Raw genomic sequence first — 20,439 nt, 5'->3', positions numbered from 1 at the left:
ATCTTCTGCGCCTGAGGAAATCCTACCTTTCTTGCCTTTGTTCAGTTGGCACCCTACAAATCACAATCTCTCATCTGTCCATCAAAGTGAACCATAACAAAAAAAAAGTATTTTTGAAATCGGCAACAAAAAAAGTCTGGAGTTTCCTGGGTGTTATTTTTTTTAGCGTTAAACTACAACACTGCATGCTGTGATGGTGCAAAACCGCACGTCTAGACTGTCCCTGTGTCGATTCGCTTAATCGCTGTAGAAATCCATAGTATTTCTGTTCAGTCAGCCTACACACAATCTCCCCGCACTGGAGGATGATACAGACTTTGCAATGACAATGACAAACGGTTCTCAGTAGCTTCCACTGGAGCTGGATTTTTGAGGTTTCCTTTTCCTTCTTGTGCAATTTTCAGGCTTAGTCTATCCCCTTATGAAGCCATATTTTCTTATGAAACTACCTTGGCTGGGTGTTATCAGAAGCCCATAGAAGGGGCAGGCTCAGTTAGAAACCTGGTCCTGCTCGAGTCTCTAAACTTGTTCTGTCTTCTTCCTATCGTGTTATTTCTCCCTCTCTCTGTCACTCAGCTCACCTCCCTCTTCCCACATCCCTACTTCCTCTACTTCTTCTCTATCCATCTTTTCCCTCTTCTACACCATCCTTTCCTCTAGATGCGATGATTAAGACTCGGTTACTCTAAACACCACAAAAGCCTCACCTGACGCAGCAGTGACTGCGTTTGCCTGGGTGTGTGAGCTCACTCAAATGTGCGCGTTCATACGACATTTTTGAAAAGGATCAGAAAGACAGGACTAAAAATGGAAAGCAAGGAAAGACAGACAAAGAAGGCAGGAGAGGGGGTGCCACGCTGTGAATATTTTAACATTTTATTTCACTCAAGAAAGGAAAGAGTGGGAGCAAGTGAAACAAGGAGGAGAGAGGGAGGGGGAAGAGAAAGAGCAAGGACAAGGACAGAAAGTGTCTAAGATAGAAAAGAAAAAGAGGTGGTGGGGGGGACACCAGAATTATATAACATCTTTTGACTGAAATGCAGTTTCAGAAAAAAAAAGAAGAAGAAGAAATGGTCATGGTGGAGGAGGTTTGGGAATAAAATGCTGTGTAAGGCTTGGGCCTCATCACTAGAAGCAACTCACGTTCACACTCATGCACACACACACACAGACAAACACACTCCCGCACACACTTTGGTATAAGCAACTCACGTTCGCTGCCACAGCCCAAGAGCTACCGCAAGAATATTTATTGGCTACCAGCTCAATGGCTGTATTGAAGAGAAGGATGAGAGAGAGAGAGAGAGAGAGAGAGAGAGAGAGAGAGAGAGAGAGAGCGCAAACTGAAGCAACCAGAAAACGAGGAAAGAGGGAGAGAAGCTGTTGCCTGTTCCACTCATCTCTCCCTCTTTCCCTTCATCCTACCTGTATGCCAATTCCCTTTTCTCTGCTTTGCCCCGCAACACACCATACATCCACGCATACATCCCCAACCCCTTCTCACTCACACTCTTGCACTGACACCTCGCAGACATCCTCGCGCGCACGCAGACACCTCTCGCACACTAGCAGAAGCACACCCACACTTTCCTCTTTACAAACGCGCGCGCGCTTGACTGCATCAGTAAAGAAAAAGAAGAAAAAATTAAAAGAAGAAGAAGAAAAAATGTACTGCCGGCCATTCTCACTCAAACCGTGTGACTGCGTGTGGGTTCGCTTATTAACTGTCTGTGTATGCGCGTGTGTGTCTGTGTGTTTGCGGGTGTCGCATCCCCTTACCTTGGGCGCGCGATGAGAGCGAGCAGAGAACGAGACTCCACAGAAAACAGCGCATCGCCGTCATTCCTCCGTCCCTCATCCTCTCGTTCGTCCCCCTCATCCTCCTCTTCGTCGTCACCCTCTTCATCCTCCTCGTAGCCGACGAGAGGTGCGTGAGACAGCGTTCCGTGCCGCTATTAGTAATATTATTAGCATCAATACATCTTCCGTGAGCCGAGCTCGAGCCCTCTAAGCTCTCACCGGGCCGCATGCTGCTTCACATCCAGAAAACGGAGGGAGAGAGAAAGAGAGAGAGTTGGAGAGATAGAGAGAGAAAGAGAGAGGGGGAGAGAAACCGGAGACGCGTGCGTTTTCTTTGCCGCCTCCTTCTAACATAGACTAGATAAATCCTTCATATCCGAAAAAAAAATCTAATAAATTCAGTCAACATCCACCGAGGGAGAGAAAAAAAAAGCCCAGAGAAGCAGAGGGGTGGAAGGGACGGGCGCACAGGTTGCCTCTCTGTCTTTAAATCCACTCTCCGCTAGGTTTTAGCGGTGCTTGTCGTCAGTACCTCTCTATTCCGTCCCGTTCCATTGCAGAAAAGTGATAGAGAGGGAGGGAGAGCTTCAAATCCACACTTCCCCTCAGCTGCATCTCCTCTTCAGTCGGAAAATATTAGGCTCTGTGGCGTTTTCCCTTCTTATATGCCTCTCCTCCTGTGCTCTTATGTATACTGCGCGTTCCCTCTTTTTCTGTCTTTTAAAAAATATGTATATCCCCTTGACTTTTTTTTCTTACCGCTGAATATCTCAAAAATGAACAGGGATATCTGTTTTTAATAGGGTATCTGTTCGGAAAATCTTCCTCTCTTCCGTGCGTGTGTCAAAGCTTCTTTTTCTTTCCCTTCTCTGCACCTCCTTTCGCTTTCTTTCTATCTTTCTTAATTTCGTTCTTTCTTCACAAACAATTGCGCTGAAAAAAATGTACCTTTACCTCCCCAAATAAGAGAAATTGATCTCACCGTTTCTCATTCATTCGACTTCTTTTCAAAAAAGCGTCACAGTCACTGCGTCTCATTATCCTCACCAAACAAGTCAAACCAGAGCTCGCTCGTGATGTTGAGCCAGTCCTTAAGTTCTCTTGGGAAAACCAAACGAGGAAAGGATAGTGAAAATCCCTCTTGTCAGAACCCCTAGGAGACGTGCATCGTTCCCTCTGCTCGGTGTGCTGTGGTCTTCTCTCCTGGTGTACTGGTTGGTGCGTCTCTTCCCTCTGCGCTGATACAGGGATGCTGCTTTCAAGAGCTCATCGTAAGCTCCCGCTTCTATTCACGTGCGTTTGGTCGGAAATAATAGCCTAAAATTGACTCGGTGTCACTCTTTGCCACTGCAGCTCTGTAAAAAGGACAGTGTTCATTGGTTTACACCGGTGTCAGGGAATGGTTTCTTACCAAAACTGAACGTCTAGTCAAAATTTATTATAAACGGGGGAAAAAATAACAAATACTCAAAAGGTACATCTTAAAGCAAATGGTAATTAAACTCATAATTAGTAACATGGGCCAACTAATGATCAACTAACAGTCATCACTCAATTACTCCATTTGTCTTTTGAAATAAAATCAATACAAGGAGGAAAACGTGGGAATTTGGCGGTAAATGGTAGACAGAAATGTTTGAGTGTATCTAATGCCGACTGAAGTGCACTGCTGATCCCTTGAAGGCATCTAAAATACTTTAAGCTAATGCTTTGAATATGTTTAGAGGCAATGCCCTATTTTGGTATATTTGCAGAGCTCCTTGCCTCCACTTTATATTAACAAAGTCCACAGGGGAAATGTGTAAATGCACCAAGTCATTACCAAAGAATGATAACCTCATAATAGTTTGCAAGTGGGTATAAATAGCATGCCACTTCAGGCACATTTAGCTTACCACATCTATGCAGTAAATGTATCTTTTTTTTGTTTTTCCTCCCCCCAAAAGGGTAGGAAAGAAGGGTAAGAAATAATGGACTAAATACAAAGTAACATGGAGGCAAGGCCAAGAGGTTACAATGACTAAACACCCAACAGGTCAGGTCCCTCCAGTGTGCAGTTTTGGAGTTTATGTATTGATTTATTTAGATTCATTTCTTGCTTTTTTATATGCTGAAGGGAAACAATTGGCATAGGAAAAAACACATCACTGTGTCATGACTTTTATCTGTTAAAGCCTGGATTAAAATCAGAAATGTCCAAAAAAGAAAAAAAGTCTATATATGGTTCTATGATTTTTGTTACAGCCTTATGTTCATACTTAGCAGGCTTAAAGAGGCTATGTGGGTGGATGAAGACCTTGATGAGCCAATGCTGCTTGCTCCATTGACGCCGAATCCAAATAATCTTTAAGCCTGGTGTCTATATTAAAAGAATCCAATTTCTCCACCTTCCAATTAACAAGCATTGTCCATTTCACTGAAAGGAAGGTTAATCCCATTGAGTGTCGTTAACCCACTGTTGGACATAATGGGGAATTTAGAATGAATATTTCTGCAAAAAGTTCATTTTCATTAGTCTTTGTTAGGTTAAATTCCCATCTGTGCATTTCTGGGTTTTTCAGTTTCATGTAATGGTTTGATTTAAGACAAGATACCAACCTGATTATTTCCGTAAGGAATTATAATATTTCCAACTTACTCACAGCAAGAAGGTCCTGGGTTAAAATCCAGGTATCCAGGCATGTCTGTGTGGAATTTGTATATTCTTGCAAGGGTCCACAGTGGGTACTTCAGGTTGCCCCAGTAGTCAAATCCATAGTGTTTGGTTAAGTGGTGACAGCTGTGACAGGCATCTGCAACCCTGAATTGCACAGAGAGAAGAAAATGGATAATTATGCATTGTTTTTCTTTAAACAGTTTGTGTTGTCACTTTTGATATCACAACTTTCCAGCAATCCTCAAAATTTCTTGGATTAAACTTTTGTGTCTTTATTCAGTTGAAATTTGCAGGCAGCACAAAAAGAGAAGAAGAGTATATGTTGGCTTGTTGTCCACTCTTGTTAGTCAACATTCATTGTGTAACAAATCCCAATGGTCAAATTGTTGTTGATGCCAAACTAACAAAAAGTCTACATTTAAAATGTGCTACAAATATTCAAATGTACAAAACATTTGTGCAAACAAGTTGGGAAATTGATACTGGCTTCATTAAATGAATTCTGTCAGCCAATTATCCAGCTTAAAAGTTTGTGCAAGTTGATTTGTATTCAAAACACAAACAAAGAGACAGAAAATTGTATACTGGCATCAGTGATTCTACACTAAATCATGACATCTGATGTAAAAGTTGTTCTAAAATTGATTTTAACGACCAAGTGTACTCTGTGGCTATCCATTTTTCACGTACATCCATTTTTTTATTCACCCTTTAGAGGAAGGAATCTCCAATCACCCGTTACCTCATGGTTTCCCTTCAAGGTTAAGTTGTATTCAGACTTGAGATTTCTGTGAGATCTAGTTCTTGAAGCCATACCAGCTGACATAATTTGAGCTTGTAGCTGAAGTTTTTTGAATGGTTGAGTGTAGCTGTATGTACTGTAGATGGGGTTACTTACTTAGATAACTACCAAAAATGAAATGTTAATCACACCATTCTTTACAATATAAAGTATCAATGAAAAACAACACTAGAAGTTGCTGAATATGAGCAGTAAAAGCTACCAAACCCAATCTCCAATCCACAGTTCTGTTTTCTGTTAACTTTTGTGTCAGTTAGTCTTCTGACATACTCCTTATCTTAAAATTTCTTTTCCTTATCTTCATTTTTTATGTTGTTTATCTTTATCTGATAATCAAATGTTATTAGATCCAGTAAAACTTAGTTGCAACAACTCCAAGCTGAGATGTGCACACACACATCCAATCCAGGGCTCAAAAAGTCTTTCAAAGCATCTAACTGTAAAAACAATTATCCTTTGCCAGACAATATTTAACACTTACACTTCCTAGATGGCACTACTCTTAAAATATATAAAATATAAATAAATTTAGTTCATTAAGTGTTATTATATAGAGGCTCAAGTGCTAATATGCTACCCCCATTTGGGAAGCCATAATTTTTGGTCTGTTTTACTCCCATGTCATTAGTAGAGACCATCTTGCAATGGGTTTATGTTAGTCACGACTACTACATCTGTCTGTCAATAGGGAGTTAAAACAAGCATGTGGGACGTGCACTTCTGTCACCACTTACTCAGTACAACAGTGTTAGACCACACCCATCTTCAAACTCAGCCTTCATTGTAATCTAAACTACTTTTCTGTAAGTTAATCCTGCCATGATCATATCTGTGCATTGCAATCCTGCAGTATATCCACCCATCTACGTGGGATTCATTCCTGCTACGGTTGGTGTTTGGCACAAACACATACACACACAAATAGAAAAAAAAACAATACAAGCCATTCTCTCTCAGTAGGTAATTAATAGTATTAAATTAGTAACAGTGCTTTTGATTTCCTGATCATTGATTCTCAGTTTGAGTGCAGCTCTGGTGAAATTTACAGCATCTGAGTGTGCGGAGAAGAGGCGAGTAAACGGGGCATGTGTGCTTTTCTGTTCTGAAATGATTTTAAGAAACGTTTATGTGGTGGAGGAATATCCAACACTGGTGAAATTGTGTACATGCATCTATGTGAGAGTTAGCAGGAATATGTGACACCGAACTGGCTTGCATGCCTGAATGTATGTGTGTGTTTGTGAAACCTGCTCCCAAATGCTCCCTTGAAGCACTCTTCTGCCATCTACAGGCACCTTCTCTCCCCCTTCTTCTCTCTCACTTTCTCCCAAACAAAAACTTGTGTTAATCATTTTGGCATCATTTCAATATTCAGTGCAAAACTGCTGTTTCTTGGAGTCTGCGTGCGTATCTAGTCCATATGCATGTACATGGATGTCTTGAATCCTCCGTGTGCACAATTTCTGGGCCCTACATTAGCTGTCTGTTGCTTTCAGAAATCAATAAGGCAAGCGTGAGGTTCATGTCTGGAGAGAGAAAGAGAGAAAGGAGAGTAGAATGGAAGTAAGAGTGGGATGTAAAAAGGGAGAGAATGGAGGGAAAGGTGTTAGGTGGGAGATATGTAGGGGTGTGAAAAGGAGAGGAGCAGAAGGCAAGAATGCACTAAAAGATGCAAAGAGGAAAAAGAAGGCTGTACAACAAAAGAAGAGCCAAAAGGAGCAGAGGAGAAGAAATGAGAAAAGGAAAGTGGGTGAAAAGGCAAAAAGGAAGAAGACAGGAAGGAAAGACAAAAAAATTATGGTAAAAAACACTCAGGTTAGAGAAATGCAGATAAAGTCCAGGGAAGGAGGGAGACAAGAGGGGGATGGAAGGAGGTCCTGTGGCTAACGAATAAAATGGGTTGGTGGGGGGGGGATCATGGAGGGGGAGAATGCTAGAGAGACTTTCATGAGTAATTCACTATTCACAGTGGTTCTTTGCAATTGCCCCAAAAACTAGACATACACAGCAGACAGATGTAATGTATTCCAGCATGTCCTAGAAACCCAAGAAACTAAGATTCACTTTACATACTTTCCTTATTCTGCTGCATACTAAGCTTCATCCAGAAGAGCTTATATATTGCGAGCAGGTAGAGGCATCACTGTCTTGTTCAAAGCAACGTTGTTGACAGACCTGAACCTGATTTATCTCTGTAGGCTTTCCTACAGAGTGGTACCAATGGTTCAAATGATATGGCATATATCACTGCTGCATTTCAAAATCCTATTTGTTTGTATCCATTACTTTGCTATTGTTGTGAACAGTCAAAGTTTGTTTTTGATGATTAGAGGCGACACATCCAGTCTATTTGGATCCAGAAGCCAACAGCTGGCATCAGATTATATCAATTGTCAATTTTCTTCTCTGTTTACAGGCCTTATTATGGGAATTGTGAATAGGACAATGGAACATCCTAGGTTGTTTTTTTTTAAACGGCCCTTTTTATACAAATTATGTTGTATTGTGTTTGTCATGTCTGAATTATCCTGAAGCAATAGCGCATAGAAGCAAGTAAAGCTGAAAAAAAAAGGCAATTCATTAGTAACCTGGGAGAGACCACACCACTGTCCTTCTGTTCTCATGCAATAATCATTTTCAAACTCACATACATGGCCCAAACTCTGCATTTTGACTATATTCTAACTGTTTGTGTCTCTCATTTTTACAGTAAAGCAAAGTGTCAGCGTGGTATACGGCTGTTCCATGCTGTAAAAGTGTACTCAATATGGTCATTCAGAAAATCACTAAACTTCAAGTGTCAGGTTATACAAATTCTTTTAGCCTGAGCACAGATTCAGCAATAATTTGCTATTTCAAAGATCAATTGTCCTTTTAACAGTAAAGTATTAAAGCCAACAGATGAGCGGTAAACAACACCGAGTTCCCTATTACCAGATCCTTTCATCTGTACATTCACACAGGTGTTGAAAAATCATCTTTGTTTATTTGTCTTTTCTATTCATTGACCCTACCCAAGAGACGGATAAACTGTATAATGACTACACTGAGCCTGACAGTCATGTAGCAGTGACAGGTTTGATTTAAATCTCTTTAATATGGAGAGGAATCTCACTGAATGTAATTGATATGCTCAAGAACAGCAGGACGCCCCGGTGCTAGGAGCATTACGCTGCCAGATGTGCATTCTGACTATTTGACTTGAGCCCTTGCGGGACTAGCAAAAACCGGTCATGTCAGTAAATGAGCAGACGGCTTAACTGCAAATGTGGGACATAGGAATCCCATATGTAAGGAATCTTGTGAAGAAAAGCATCCAAGCAAAACAAAAGGATGGATTTATTTATTTATTTTTGTCACTGGAGCATGATCCCTCAATGGGACATGCGCTAATGAGGTAATTGACTAACGAGATATCCAATCAGGAGCCACAGTGCCGGAGGGCGGGAAGGCGGCTGCTGTCGACACGATCAAGTTATTCCCGTTTTGCAAACACACACACACACACACACATGCACAGTTATGCAGGCAATAATGCCCACACACCCCACAACAGAGAGAATATTTGTTCATCACCAGCTGCCTGTATACAAGCAATGTTGCTCGTGGGGTGTGTATGGAGGGAGACAGATTGTATGAGAGTGTGTGAATGTGTGTGTGTGTGTGTGTGTCTGTCTGTGTGCAACGGGGTAGTGTACAACAAGAAGCAGCATCATTGACTTTACAACAAGGTGCCAGTGGCTATTGCAAGCACACACACACACACACACACACACACACACACACACACCAGGTTTTGGCTCTGATTAGTTTCACACATGGCAGACAATATCAAGAGTGTTACCCCTGGTTATTGGGAGGACAGATACAGAGGCCATCTGATTGAAAAAAGTAAGCGGGGAGGAATAGTGTTACTGTCAGTGTTTAGCAGAAACCTCGTACAGTGGGGCAAAAAAGTATTTAGTCAGCCATCGATTGTGCAAGTTCCCCCACTTAAAACGATGACAGAGGTCAGTAATTTGCACCAGAGGTACACTTCAACTGTGAGAGACAGAATGTGAAAAAAAAATCCATGAATCCACATGGTAGGATTTGTAAAGAATTTATTCGTAAATCAGGGTGGAAAATAAGTATTTGGTCAATAACAAAAATACAACTCAATACTTTGTAACATAACCTTTGTTGGCAATAACAGAGGTCAAACGTTTACTATAGGTCTTTACCAGGTTTGCACACACAGTAGCTGGTATTTTGGCCCATTCCTCCATGCAGATCTTCTCGAGAGCAGTGATGTTTTGGGGCTGTCGCCGAGCAACACGGACTTTCAACTCCCGCCACAGATTTTCTATGGGGTTGAGGTCTGGAGACTGGCTAGGCCACTCCAGGACTTTCAAATGCTTCTTACGGAGCCACTCCTTTGTTGCCCAGGCGGTGTGTTTTGGATCATTGTCATGTTGGAAGACCCAGCCTCGTTTCATCTTCAAAGTTCTCACTGATGGAAGGAGGTTTTGGCTCAAAATCTCACGATACATGGCCCCATTCATTCTGTCCTTAACACGGATCAGTCGTCCTGTCCCCTTGGCAGAAAAACAGCCCCATAGCATGATGTTTCCACCCCCATGCTTCACAGTAGGTATGGTGTTCTTGGGATGCAACTCAGTATTCTTCTTCCTCCAAACACGACGAGTTGAGTTTATACCAAAAAGTTCTACTTTGGTTTCATCTGACCACATGACATTCTCCCAATCCTCTGCTGTATCATCCATGTGCTCTCTGGCAAACTTCAGACGGGCCTGGACATGCACTGGCTTCAGCAGCGGAACACGTCTGGCACTGCGGGATTTGATTCCCTGCCGTTGTAGTGTGTTACTGATGGTGACCTTTGTTACTTTGGTCCCAGCTCTCTGCAGGTCATTCACCAGGTCCCCCCGTGTGGTTCTGGGATCTTTGCTCACCGTTCTCATGATCATTTTGACCCCACGGGATGAGATCTTGCGTGGAGCCCCAGATCGAGGGAGATTATCGATGGTCTTGTATGTCTTCCATTTTCTGATGATTGCTCCCACAGTTGATTTCTTCACACCAAGCTGCTTTCCTATTGTAGATTCACTCTTCCCAGTCTGGTGCAGGTCTACAATACTTTTCCTGGTGTCCTTCGAAAGCTCTTTGGTCTTGGCCATGGCGGAGTTTGGAGTCTGACTGTTTGAGGCTGTGGACAGGTGTCTTTTATACAGATGATGAGTTCAAACAGGTGCCATTCATACAGGTAACGAGTGGGGGACAGAAAAGCTTCTTACAGAAGACGTTACAGGTCTGTGAGAGCCAGAGATTTTCCTTGTTTGAGGTGACCAAATACTTATTTTCCACCCTAATTTACGAATAAATTCTTTACAAATCCTACCATGTGAATTCATGGATTTTTTTTTCACATTCTGTCTCTCACAGTTGAAGTGTACCTCTGGTGCAAATTACTGACCTCTGTCATCATTTTAAGTGGGGGAACTTGCACAATCGGTGGCTGACTAAATACTTTTTTGCCCCACTGTATGTGCAACATTCAGTCACTGTTCGTATGAGGTTTCACAGACACCCTGACATTTTGTTTATTGTGTTCACGCAGAGTTGAAGGCTATCACAATGCTTTGTTTGCTGAGTAAGTCCAGTGACTAGAGTATAGATATAAATACCACCCAGTTTCTTTTTATTCTTAAAAACTTGACTTTGGTCATTTCACAACAGTTCACCCACCCACATGTAAAGTGGCATCCTTGGATGTGAAAACAGAAATTGAGTAAAACATATGGCTGCTGCACAAAAGCATTGTTTTGTTTAGGCATTCAAGCATTTTCAATACATTAGAGACAGTGTACATTCTTACATAAAAAGGAAGCTACCTATAGAATTTAAACATAGCCTGGATATAAAAGATGGACAGAGCCACTTCCTGTTCAATAGCTTCTTTCTGATCATAATTTTTGACCCAATTTTGAGTTTTTGAAAGCAGACGTGACTCACACTTTGTTTTTTTATTCAAATGGTGGCTTTCTTCATTTCTATTGTAATCTCTCTCTACGCCTCATATTTAGACTTCCAGTGAATGGGTAACAATTTAAAGATAAACACTTGGAATCAACTCCAGATCATTTATCTGCTTAATTTGTCATGAAATACTGAGGGAGCAGGTGTTGTGTGACTATTACGCTGTCCAATTACTTCTGAGCCTGTGAAAATGAGGGACTGTGTTTAAAAAATGGTTATAATTGTAAAATAGTGTACAAAGCCAACGTGTGAAAAATTGTGTTATTATCCAAGTACTTTTTTCTGCGGTTGTAAGACTTGAAAATAGTGACTGAGATCATAAATTCATCATTAAACTTTTTGTTAATATAATTTTTTATATATAATAAGTATATTATGTTCATATAGCCTGGTATGCAATCAGACTTATTTTTGCAACCAGGGTAGATGCCCTCTGCTGGCCATTAGAAAGAATGCAGGTTTAAGGCACATGAGCGTCACGTTTCACTTTGCCCATCTTTTCTATACAGTCTATGATTTTACCCCATGGTAAAAATGTTCTTTTGCTCTGAGAGATAACACCCACTTTACTGCTGTTTATGCACACTGGCATCTCCGTCAAGCAGCATTTATCTTTAAGTCTTTCAGCTGATAAAACAAAACTTTAAACGAGTCTGAGAGCAATCCTCTTAGTATTATTGCGCCCTGAAATAAGATATTGAAATGCCGTCTGGTTTTTAAGGGGTGTACTGGACATGGCCCTCAGCCACCGGCTCCCATTACTTTCAGATGGCAGTGATTTGGATGAAATCTACTGCACTCAACTGAGCCGTGTGTGTCTATGTGTTTGTGTGTATTCTCTAATAAAGCAGTGATAGATTGTGGTCTGGAGCCATTTTGAGTGAGATGGACTGAATCTAAGTATTGTAGTGCCTGCTTTTATACTCCCTCTTTCAATCTGTATCTACCTCTCTGTGTCTCTCTCACACACACACACACACACACTACTTTACCCTTTCTTCAGTCTCACACACTGCCTGCAGGAAAGGAGAAATCTTCTGAAGTGGTTATTTATCTACATCTCATTCCCTCTTTTCACAACGTCTTTCCTCTCTACACTATCAGAGCAGGACACAACCACATCCTCAATCACAGAAACTTGCACACACAGGCAGGGCATTTTAGAGTTGTAAATCCAGCACCAACCGAGAAGCTGTCACTAGCCACACCAGATAAATAAGGAGCAATTGGGAGTGTGCGCGCGTGTGTCACTATGCAAACTGTGTGTGTGTGTTTGGGATGAGAAAAATTGAATTTACAGCTTTCAGTCTAATGAAGTAAACAATGAGGTCACATTTAGAAACATCATCAAAAGAGAGAAAGTGGAGTACAGTGGTTTTCAGACCTGTCAAAAAAAAATGCATTCATCCAATCTTTCTGTTTATCTCCATTAAAATTGCCTCAATTGAATTAAAAACTGTTAGAAGAAGAAAAAAAAAGAAAATTTTCCTTAATGATATTATTTTTTAAACAAATTAAACTTTGATTTTATGTATTTCAGCTGCGTTTAATCATATTTATTGAGGGTTTGCAGCAAAGTTTGGTGTAAAGCACATATAGAAGAGTCTACATGTTCAGATGTATTGATGAGTTTCCATTAAATGATTCTTCATTTTTCACATTGCAGTGATTTTGAAAGTAGGCACTGTACACATTAAAAGTTTAGGGAGCCTGTTCTGGAGTTAGACAAGAGGTGTAAGTGACTCAGCTTCAGACTTGCAGTTGTATCAGAAATTGGAGGAGCTTTTAAACGTGTAGGAGTGGATAGAAAGGCTCAGTGTGCAATGATATGTCCAAATTACATGAATTAATTAGTCATTTTGTTAATTGAAAATGTTAAGTTTGGTAAATTTATTGACACATCCATTCACCTCAATCTCCTCCCTGTGTGGTGCTCTTATGGTACTTTCCTTCCCAAGGTGCAAGGAGTCCTTTGTGTGACACAGATATGAGTAAATGATGCTGCTGTTTTCCCTGTGAGGTCAAACCTAAGAGGAATTACTCAAACTATTTAGAAACAAATTATTTTTAATGAAAAACTAGACCAGTCACGGTATTATGATAATAAACCAGCACAGCCTGTTCCATGTTGCATTTATGTCTGTTACCTCTTCCTCTTCTCCCCTATGTGTCTCCATAAATGTCTTACTAAGCTGCATTCACTGACTTTTGTTTATGCATTGCTTGTACTTTACATTTCACTCTGTGTCATGCTTCTGCAGAATATATTATCACAGATCTAATGGAAGAAAATAAATCTGAAATGTACTTGAAGCACAACAAGAGGATGGACATCAGTGTTTTCTTGATTGGAATGAAGTGGATAATCTATGTCGCCAATGTGCGAATGTGTAGGTTTTCTGGAACACCTCTGCAGTGGAAGCAATCAAAACGTGCCACACGCATGCCAATTAAAGAAATAGCTCAACATATTGGGAAATGAGTCTATTTCTTGCCAAGAATTAGTTGAGAAAATCCCTTCTGCTCACATGTTTTTTTGTAGTGGTTTTTTTTTATTACTTTAAATATTAAGCCAGCTTGGTGTAAGGATTTGTCATGCTCAAATGAAGGATTCTGATTTACTTGAGTCAGATCAAATTTGTTAAAAAAAATTAAAAAAAAATCATAGAATTCACGTACAATAAAGAATTAGCTGTCATGAAAAAGTATTCACATCACAGTAATAACGCAAATAAACCTTCATTCTGGCCAAAAAAGAGAGGTCAGAGACTTAGTGTTGTTCAAAAAAGATTATAATTTCATACAATGTCAATATTTTCCACTAATCCTATTTGCTGTTTGAGACATCATCCATATTCAGGTTAAGTAACTGAGATGTGAGTAAAAGAAAGCACAATCGGGTTCAAAGGCTTATGAGATAAATATGGATTGTTTTGAACTGCAAGAGATGCAAAGCTCCTCTGCTAGAGTCCAAATTAGTTCTCCTTTCAAGACAAAATGATGACAAAAAAACGAAGAAAAACATTATTTCTCCTTGCTCTTCATGCAAATGGAAGTATGAGTGCATGCTGTGCCGCAAGTGTTGGTTGTTTTTGCTGTTACTGCCTGGTGCTTTGTGTTGGTTTGGTGATGACCTATCTCAGTTCTTTGGTTTTTTATAGTATTTAAGTAAAAGTTGGAGCCTCAGGGGAGGATGCATCTGTCCGTGTCCCAGATAGATGGCTATGCTGGAAATATGAGGGGTTTTTTTGTAACCCTTGGTGACAGGTCACTGAGAGAGACATGTATTAGACTCATGCAGATGTGTTGTTGGCCAGGATTTCTGGCGGTGGGGGAAAACTTTTGTTCCTTGAATTATTTGCTTATGCACTGTTTTACCCTTCTATGTCACTGTTATGCTCCAAATTATTTGGAACATACTTGGCAATAAATGTTGATTCTGATTCTGGGTCAACTTTGTGCTTGTTGACTCACAGCAGTCTCAAAAGCCAAATGTATGTGCATGTTACAGGCTTATGATCACAATACTTTGCCCCAACAGAAGAACTCAGCATGGTTTAAACTGATCCAGTTCCATTCCATACATATCAAACTATCTGTAGACTGAGGAAGCTTATGTAGCCTGGTCTCAAATATCTATTTTAGACACTACAGGTTAAGAGGATATAAATATTGTCATGTAAAAACTTTATTGTAAATATTTCATATGTGTTTAAAAAACAAAACAAGAGATCAAATGCATTAAAAACGTGTTTAAAATCACAATAAATAGAAGTCAATTATAATTTAAGTGTTCATGGAGTTAAAGTTACAAGAAACCCAAAGGTTTGTTATCTAATGTAAAACAAGGAAAACTTTGTATTTGCTTCAAGTTGTTTGACAACCCAAAATGAGCTTGTAAATCTTGTATTTGTTCTTATCCCATTGGTTGATGTAAACCTATTGTCCAATCAGACGTAAGGGAGGCGGGATCTAAGTGAGGCGAAGAAAAGAAAAACTAAGCTAGTGAGAGTCGGCAGCAGCACGTTATCGGAGGAGGTTGTGTACCAGAGCTAACGGGAGAATAGTCAAAACAATAGCCGTGGATGCAGAGTCTACGTTCCTGTTATGGACTGTTTTGCCCTGTGATGAGTGAGTACTGAATGTGGAGTTAGCATTGAGCTTAAACGGGATGTATAAGTACTTAAAATGTATGATGTTAATCGCGAGTTAGCATGTTAGCATTTTAGAGTCTGTATTAGCTATGTATGCTGAGTATGTAAGCTACAGATTACTCTATGGAACTAAATAGTAATCTCTAATGCACAGTGGACCGAGAGGAATTCTCTGGACCCTTCTGCTGTGGATAGGATTTCCGTGGGTTTGTCCCAGTGTGCTCAGCAGCCCATGTATGCCGCTAATTCCGACCACGTTGCCGAGTGGAGGCCGCATGGTCACAAACCGAGCCTGCCCCTCAGCTTGTCCTCGCACTTAGCCCAAAGGATTTGTGAGTAGCCACGAGCACGTGCGTTTTGTTTTCTGCTTGTTTATCAAGCGAAGCGGCCATTTGTGTGTTTTTTCTGGCCCAACGAGCCCGAGCAACGATCAGGCCTGCAACGGTTTCAGTAAAGGAGCTCTAAAAGGTTACAAATTTGAACTGAACTTGAAAGGGGAATATCTTGGATAAATGTGTTGTTTCTAAACATTGACTGTGAATTGTGAAGAGGGAAAAACCATCCAATTGAATTGTAAGGAAACACTTCAGAACTTGGAATATTGTTTTTTTTTATTTAAATCATACTTTGGTTTGACTAAATCTTACATTTTGAATTTAAAGTTTTGTGTTGTGTCATATTTATGATTTGCAGAGTTTATAAGTGATAAGGGTTATTAAAAAGGTAAAAGAGAGGTTTAGCATGTTAGATAAATTCATTATTCTTAGTGAAGATTAAACAGAACTCCTTATTTTCACTAAGTGGAGGCACCGCCAACATTAAGATTTATAAGTACAAAGGTTAAAACTGGTTAGCTATCGTTTCTCCTGTTTACCAATAAAATAAGTAACGTACCCAGGGCCCCACTCAGAGTACTATCACCATCTTAACCGAGGGTTAATCCAGAGCTACTTGAGTTGGGTGCTACACATTGGAGGCACCGCTGGGATTGTTTTGTTGTATTATATAACTTTTAACTTACCACTAAATCTGCTGTAACCTTAAAGTGACTAAGAGTCACACTGGTCCTAAAAAGTAATTTTAATTTATTTCTTGTCTTCCCTCTACAAAGTAAGTTGTTAAAACTATGGCCACTAAAAGTAATGTTTCACAACCAAATCTTGCAAATTGGTGCAGAGGTGAAGGGCTTGATCAGGCACATGCCATCCTAGTTCTTGGAGTGTCTGAAGAGGAAGAAATATCCACAGTAGAAGAAACACTCGAACAAGTAAAAACCTTGGGCAAGGTAAGAGTAAGAGGAAAAATGTTTGATGCCAATAATCAAACCCTGACCATGTTATGTGAATGCCGTCAAGAAGTCGATCCTACCAAAGTTCCACCAGAGGTGATTTCCTTTAGAGAAGGAGGTAAATGGAAAATAGTTGTTGCGGAACAAGAAACAAACTCTGACCTATTCACAGAGAAGTTGGACAGATTTCTACATGATGAAGGGAAAACATTGGAGGATGTTAAAAGACTATGTGATCCTAGCACCTCATGGAACAGCAACCCTGAGTCAATCATTCGGGCGGTAGGAGATGTTTTGCAGTCAAAGCCAAATGAAAGCCAGTCATACCGTCGGTTTAGAATCTTCTCTGGAGTCCACCCTACTCCACCTGGTGAAGACAATTTAGACAGCTGGTTAGAACAAGTAAAGTTCATGACTGATGAGTATGAGTGCTCAGATAAGGAGAAACGCAGAAGGATTATTGAGAGTCTCAAAGGGCCAGCGCTGGAGATCATTCAAGCAGTGCGCATGTCTAATCCCATGGCAAACCATATGGATTACTTACAGGCATTGGAAAGTACCTTTGGAACCTCAGAATCCGGTGAGGAATTGTATCTCACATTCAGAGCTATGCATCAAAGACAAGGTGAGTGCTTGTCTAACTTCTTGCTGAGACTGGAAAGATTACTGAACAAAGTAGTGCAAAAAGGAGGCCTACAGGTAGATGAAGCCAACAGAGCAAGACTTGAGCAACTCATTAAAGGTGCCACTGAATCAGACTTCATGCTGCTTCAGCTAGGTCTAAGAGATAAGCGAAATGATCCCCCGACATTTTTAAGCCTACTCAAAGAAATTCGAGAAGAAGAGGAGCGTGAAGCTGCAAGACAAAAACTCAAAAAACCAGCACAGAGACCGCATGTGCATGCAGTGCAAGTAGCAAGTGAAACAGACTCTAAAGGCTGTCAGCAACATGATTTTCAGTCCGAAATTCAGGAGCTAAAAGAAAAGCTGAAAGAGCTCAACAAGCAGTCTCATTTTACCGAGTCAAGCCACAAAAAGATGTCCAGAGAAAAGAAAAAAGAGAAATCAGACACAAGCAGCGAAGTGCAACAGTTAAGAAAAGAAGTCAAAGAGCTGAAAACACAGTTAAGTGTAATGTCAGTAAAGCCACACTATTATGCAAAAGAGAGAGGCCATTATTCTAAGTCCAAAGGAGACTTTAATCCAAAGTCATCTACCTTTAAGCCAAAGAGTAGTAAAGAGTCAGATAATTTCTGCTACAGATGTGGAGAAAATGGCCATTTTGCAAACAAATGTACAGCTCCGGAGAATGCTCAAAAGGTAATCAAAAAGCTTATTCATCAAGTGCATGGGAGCCCACATGGACAAAGTCAAAGTACAGACGCTCAAGATCAGTGTGTTGCCCGAGTTAATACTACCAATGTTCCAACTCAAAGTGTCAACATACCGGAAGGTCTTATTGGTCCATCATCCATAGCTCCTATTAAGGTCAATAACATCTCATGCCATGGTCTCATGGATTCAGGGTCAACAGTGACCATTATCTTTGAGGATTGGTATAGAGCCAACATACCAACAGTCCCTATACAGCCCATTTCCAATCTAGCCATCTGGGGCCTATCAGCTGAGTCCTATCCCTACCATGGGTATGTAGTAGTAGAGATAGAGTTCCCTGAGGATGTAGCAGGTGTCAAGGGTCCCCTTAACGTCCTCGCTCTCGTCTGTCCTGAGCCCCCACAAGGTCATGAAACCCCTGTAGTGGTTGGTACCAACGCTTTTCTGTTCAGCCGCCTATTTCAGCTGTGCAGAGATAGCGGTAGTGAGAACAAAGTCAGCTCCATGAGGATACAGGCAGTTTATGACAAAATCCAAACTCAGTCCCTAGGACCCCATGCAGCCGACGATCCCATAGGGCAAGTGACATGGCAAGGTCCAGGGCCACTTACCATTGCTCCGGGAAAAAAATGTTATGCCACGTGTAAAGTAGAGCAGAAAAGAACTAAACCCCAAGATGTTGTTTTGGTCGAAGCACCTGCCATGCCCCAACTCCCATCCGGCGTGTTGGTCCAGCCAGGTGTTCTCCGTGAAAGTGACATGGATGAGAACAGTTTCATCGTTCTATTACAGAATGAGTCAGAAAAACCCACCTCTATCCAAGTCGGCACAGTTATTGCCGAGATGCATGCAGTGGACGTAGTCACCGACCCTAAAGTTTTAGAACCTGAAGCTAGTACCGTAGCTCCCGAACTCTTTGATTTTGGTGACTCTCCTGCCCCTGCAGAATGGAAGGAAAGACTACGGCAAAAGCTAGCGCAGAGACGTAATGTTTTCTCTCTTGATGAATGGGATGTGGGGTTAGCTAAAGACGTAGAACATAATATCCGCCTTAGCAATTCTACCCCCTTCAGAGAGCGTTCACGTCGTTTAGCTCCGGCTGATATTCATGATGTACGACAACACCTACAGCAGCTGTTAGCTGCAGGCATTATCAAAGAGTCTCGAAGCCCATTCGCATCACCTATTGTTGTAGTGCGAAAAAAGAATGGCTCCATCAGAATCTGCATCGACTACAGAACTTTGAACAGTCGTACTATCCCCGACCAGTATACCATCCCTCGTATTGATGACGCCTTAGATTGTCTTACAGGCAGCAAATGGTTCTCAGTCCTCTATCTTAGGAGTGGGTACTACCAAATTGCCATGTCCGAGCAAGATAAGGAAAAGACTGCATTTATCTGCCCCCTGGGGTTCTATCAATTTGAACGAATGCCACAAGGCATCACAGGAGCCCCAGCCACTTTTCAGCGGCTCATGGAGAAGGCAGTGGGTGATATGCACCTTCTTCAAGTCCTAGTGTACCTTGACGACATAATCGTCTTTGGTAGAACACTCGAAGAGCATGAGCAACGTCTCCTCAAAGTCTTAGATCGCCTTGAGGAGTTTGGTCTGAAATTGTCACTTGACAAATGTCAGTTCTGTCAGTCCCAAGTCAAATATGTTGGTCATATTGTCTCAAAAGATGGTATAGCCACGGATCCAGAAAAAGTAGAGGTTGTCAGGAACTGGCCAGAGCCAACAGATCTGAAAACCCTTCGCTCATTCCTTGGTTTCTGTGGGTATTATCGCAGATTTATTGCAAATTATTCAAGCATAGTCCGCCCATTAACTGAGCTTACCAAAGGTTATCCACCTACTCAGAAAAACAAGCGATCTCAAACCAAATACCCAACCAAAACGTACCTCAAACCTTCTGAGCCATTCAAAGAGCGATGGGACCACTCCTGTCAAGCCGCATTCAGAAAAATCATTGAATGTCTGACCAATGCCCCTGTTTTGGCATTTGCAGACGCCACTAAACCTTATGTCCTACATGTGGATGCTAGCCTGAACGGGTTAGGTGCCGTGCTAAATCAAGAGTACCCCGAGGGCCTTAAGCCTGTTGCTTTTGCTAGCCGAAAGATCAGTGAGTCAGAACGAAACTATCCGGTCCATCAACTGGAGTTCTTAGCACTTAAGTGGGCGGTCGTGGATAAATTTCATGACTATCTTTATGGAGCTAAGTTCACGGTTAGAACCGACAACAATCCCCTAACCTACGTGTTGACCACCGCAAAGCTAAATGCTGTTGGACATCGTTGGCTTGCAGCTTTAGCCACGTACGATTTCAACATCCAATATCGTCCTGGTCGTCACAACATAG

At 41.2% G+C, this 20,439-nt stretch overlaps 1 protein-coding gene across 1 annotated transcript in view; it reads right to left on the bottom strand.

Moving 5' to 3' along the window:
- Window positions 1-2,029, bottom strand: part of csmd3b (CUB and Sushi multiple domains 3b) — a 433,532-nt gene extending 431,503 nt beyond the window's left edge. Inside the window, exon 1 of the mRNA XM_085346113.1 lies at window positions 1,780-2,029. Within this exon, the coding sequence (XP_085202239.1) occupies window positions 1,780-2,029 (250 nt within the window). The remainder of the gene's footprint in view (window positions 1-1,779) is intronic.
- Between the last annotated feature and the right edge of the window lie 18,410 nt (window positions 2,030-20,439).

This window comes from Diplotaxodon limnothrissa, linkage group LG22 (assembly GCF_057381915.1).
Source record: "Diplotaxodon limnothrissa isolate DT_005_m linkage group LG22, D_limnothrissa_male_GT1.1, whole genome shotgun sequence".
NCBI classification, from domain to species: Eukaryota; Metazoa; Chordata; class Actinopteri; order Cichliformes; family Cichlidae; genus Diplotaxodon; species Diplotaxodon limnothrissa.
Note: the sequence above shows the minus strand (reverse complement) of the source record. Positions and strands in the feature narration are given on the sequence as shown.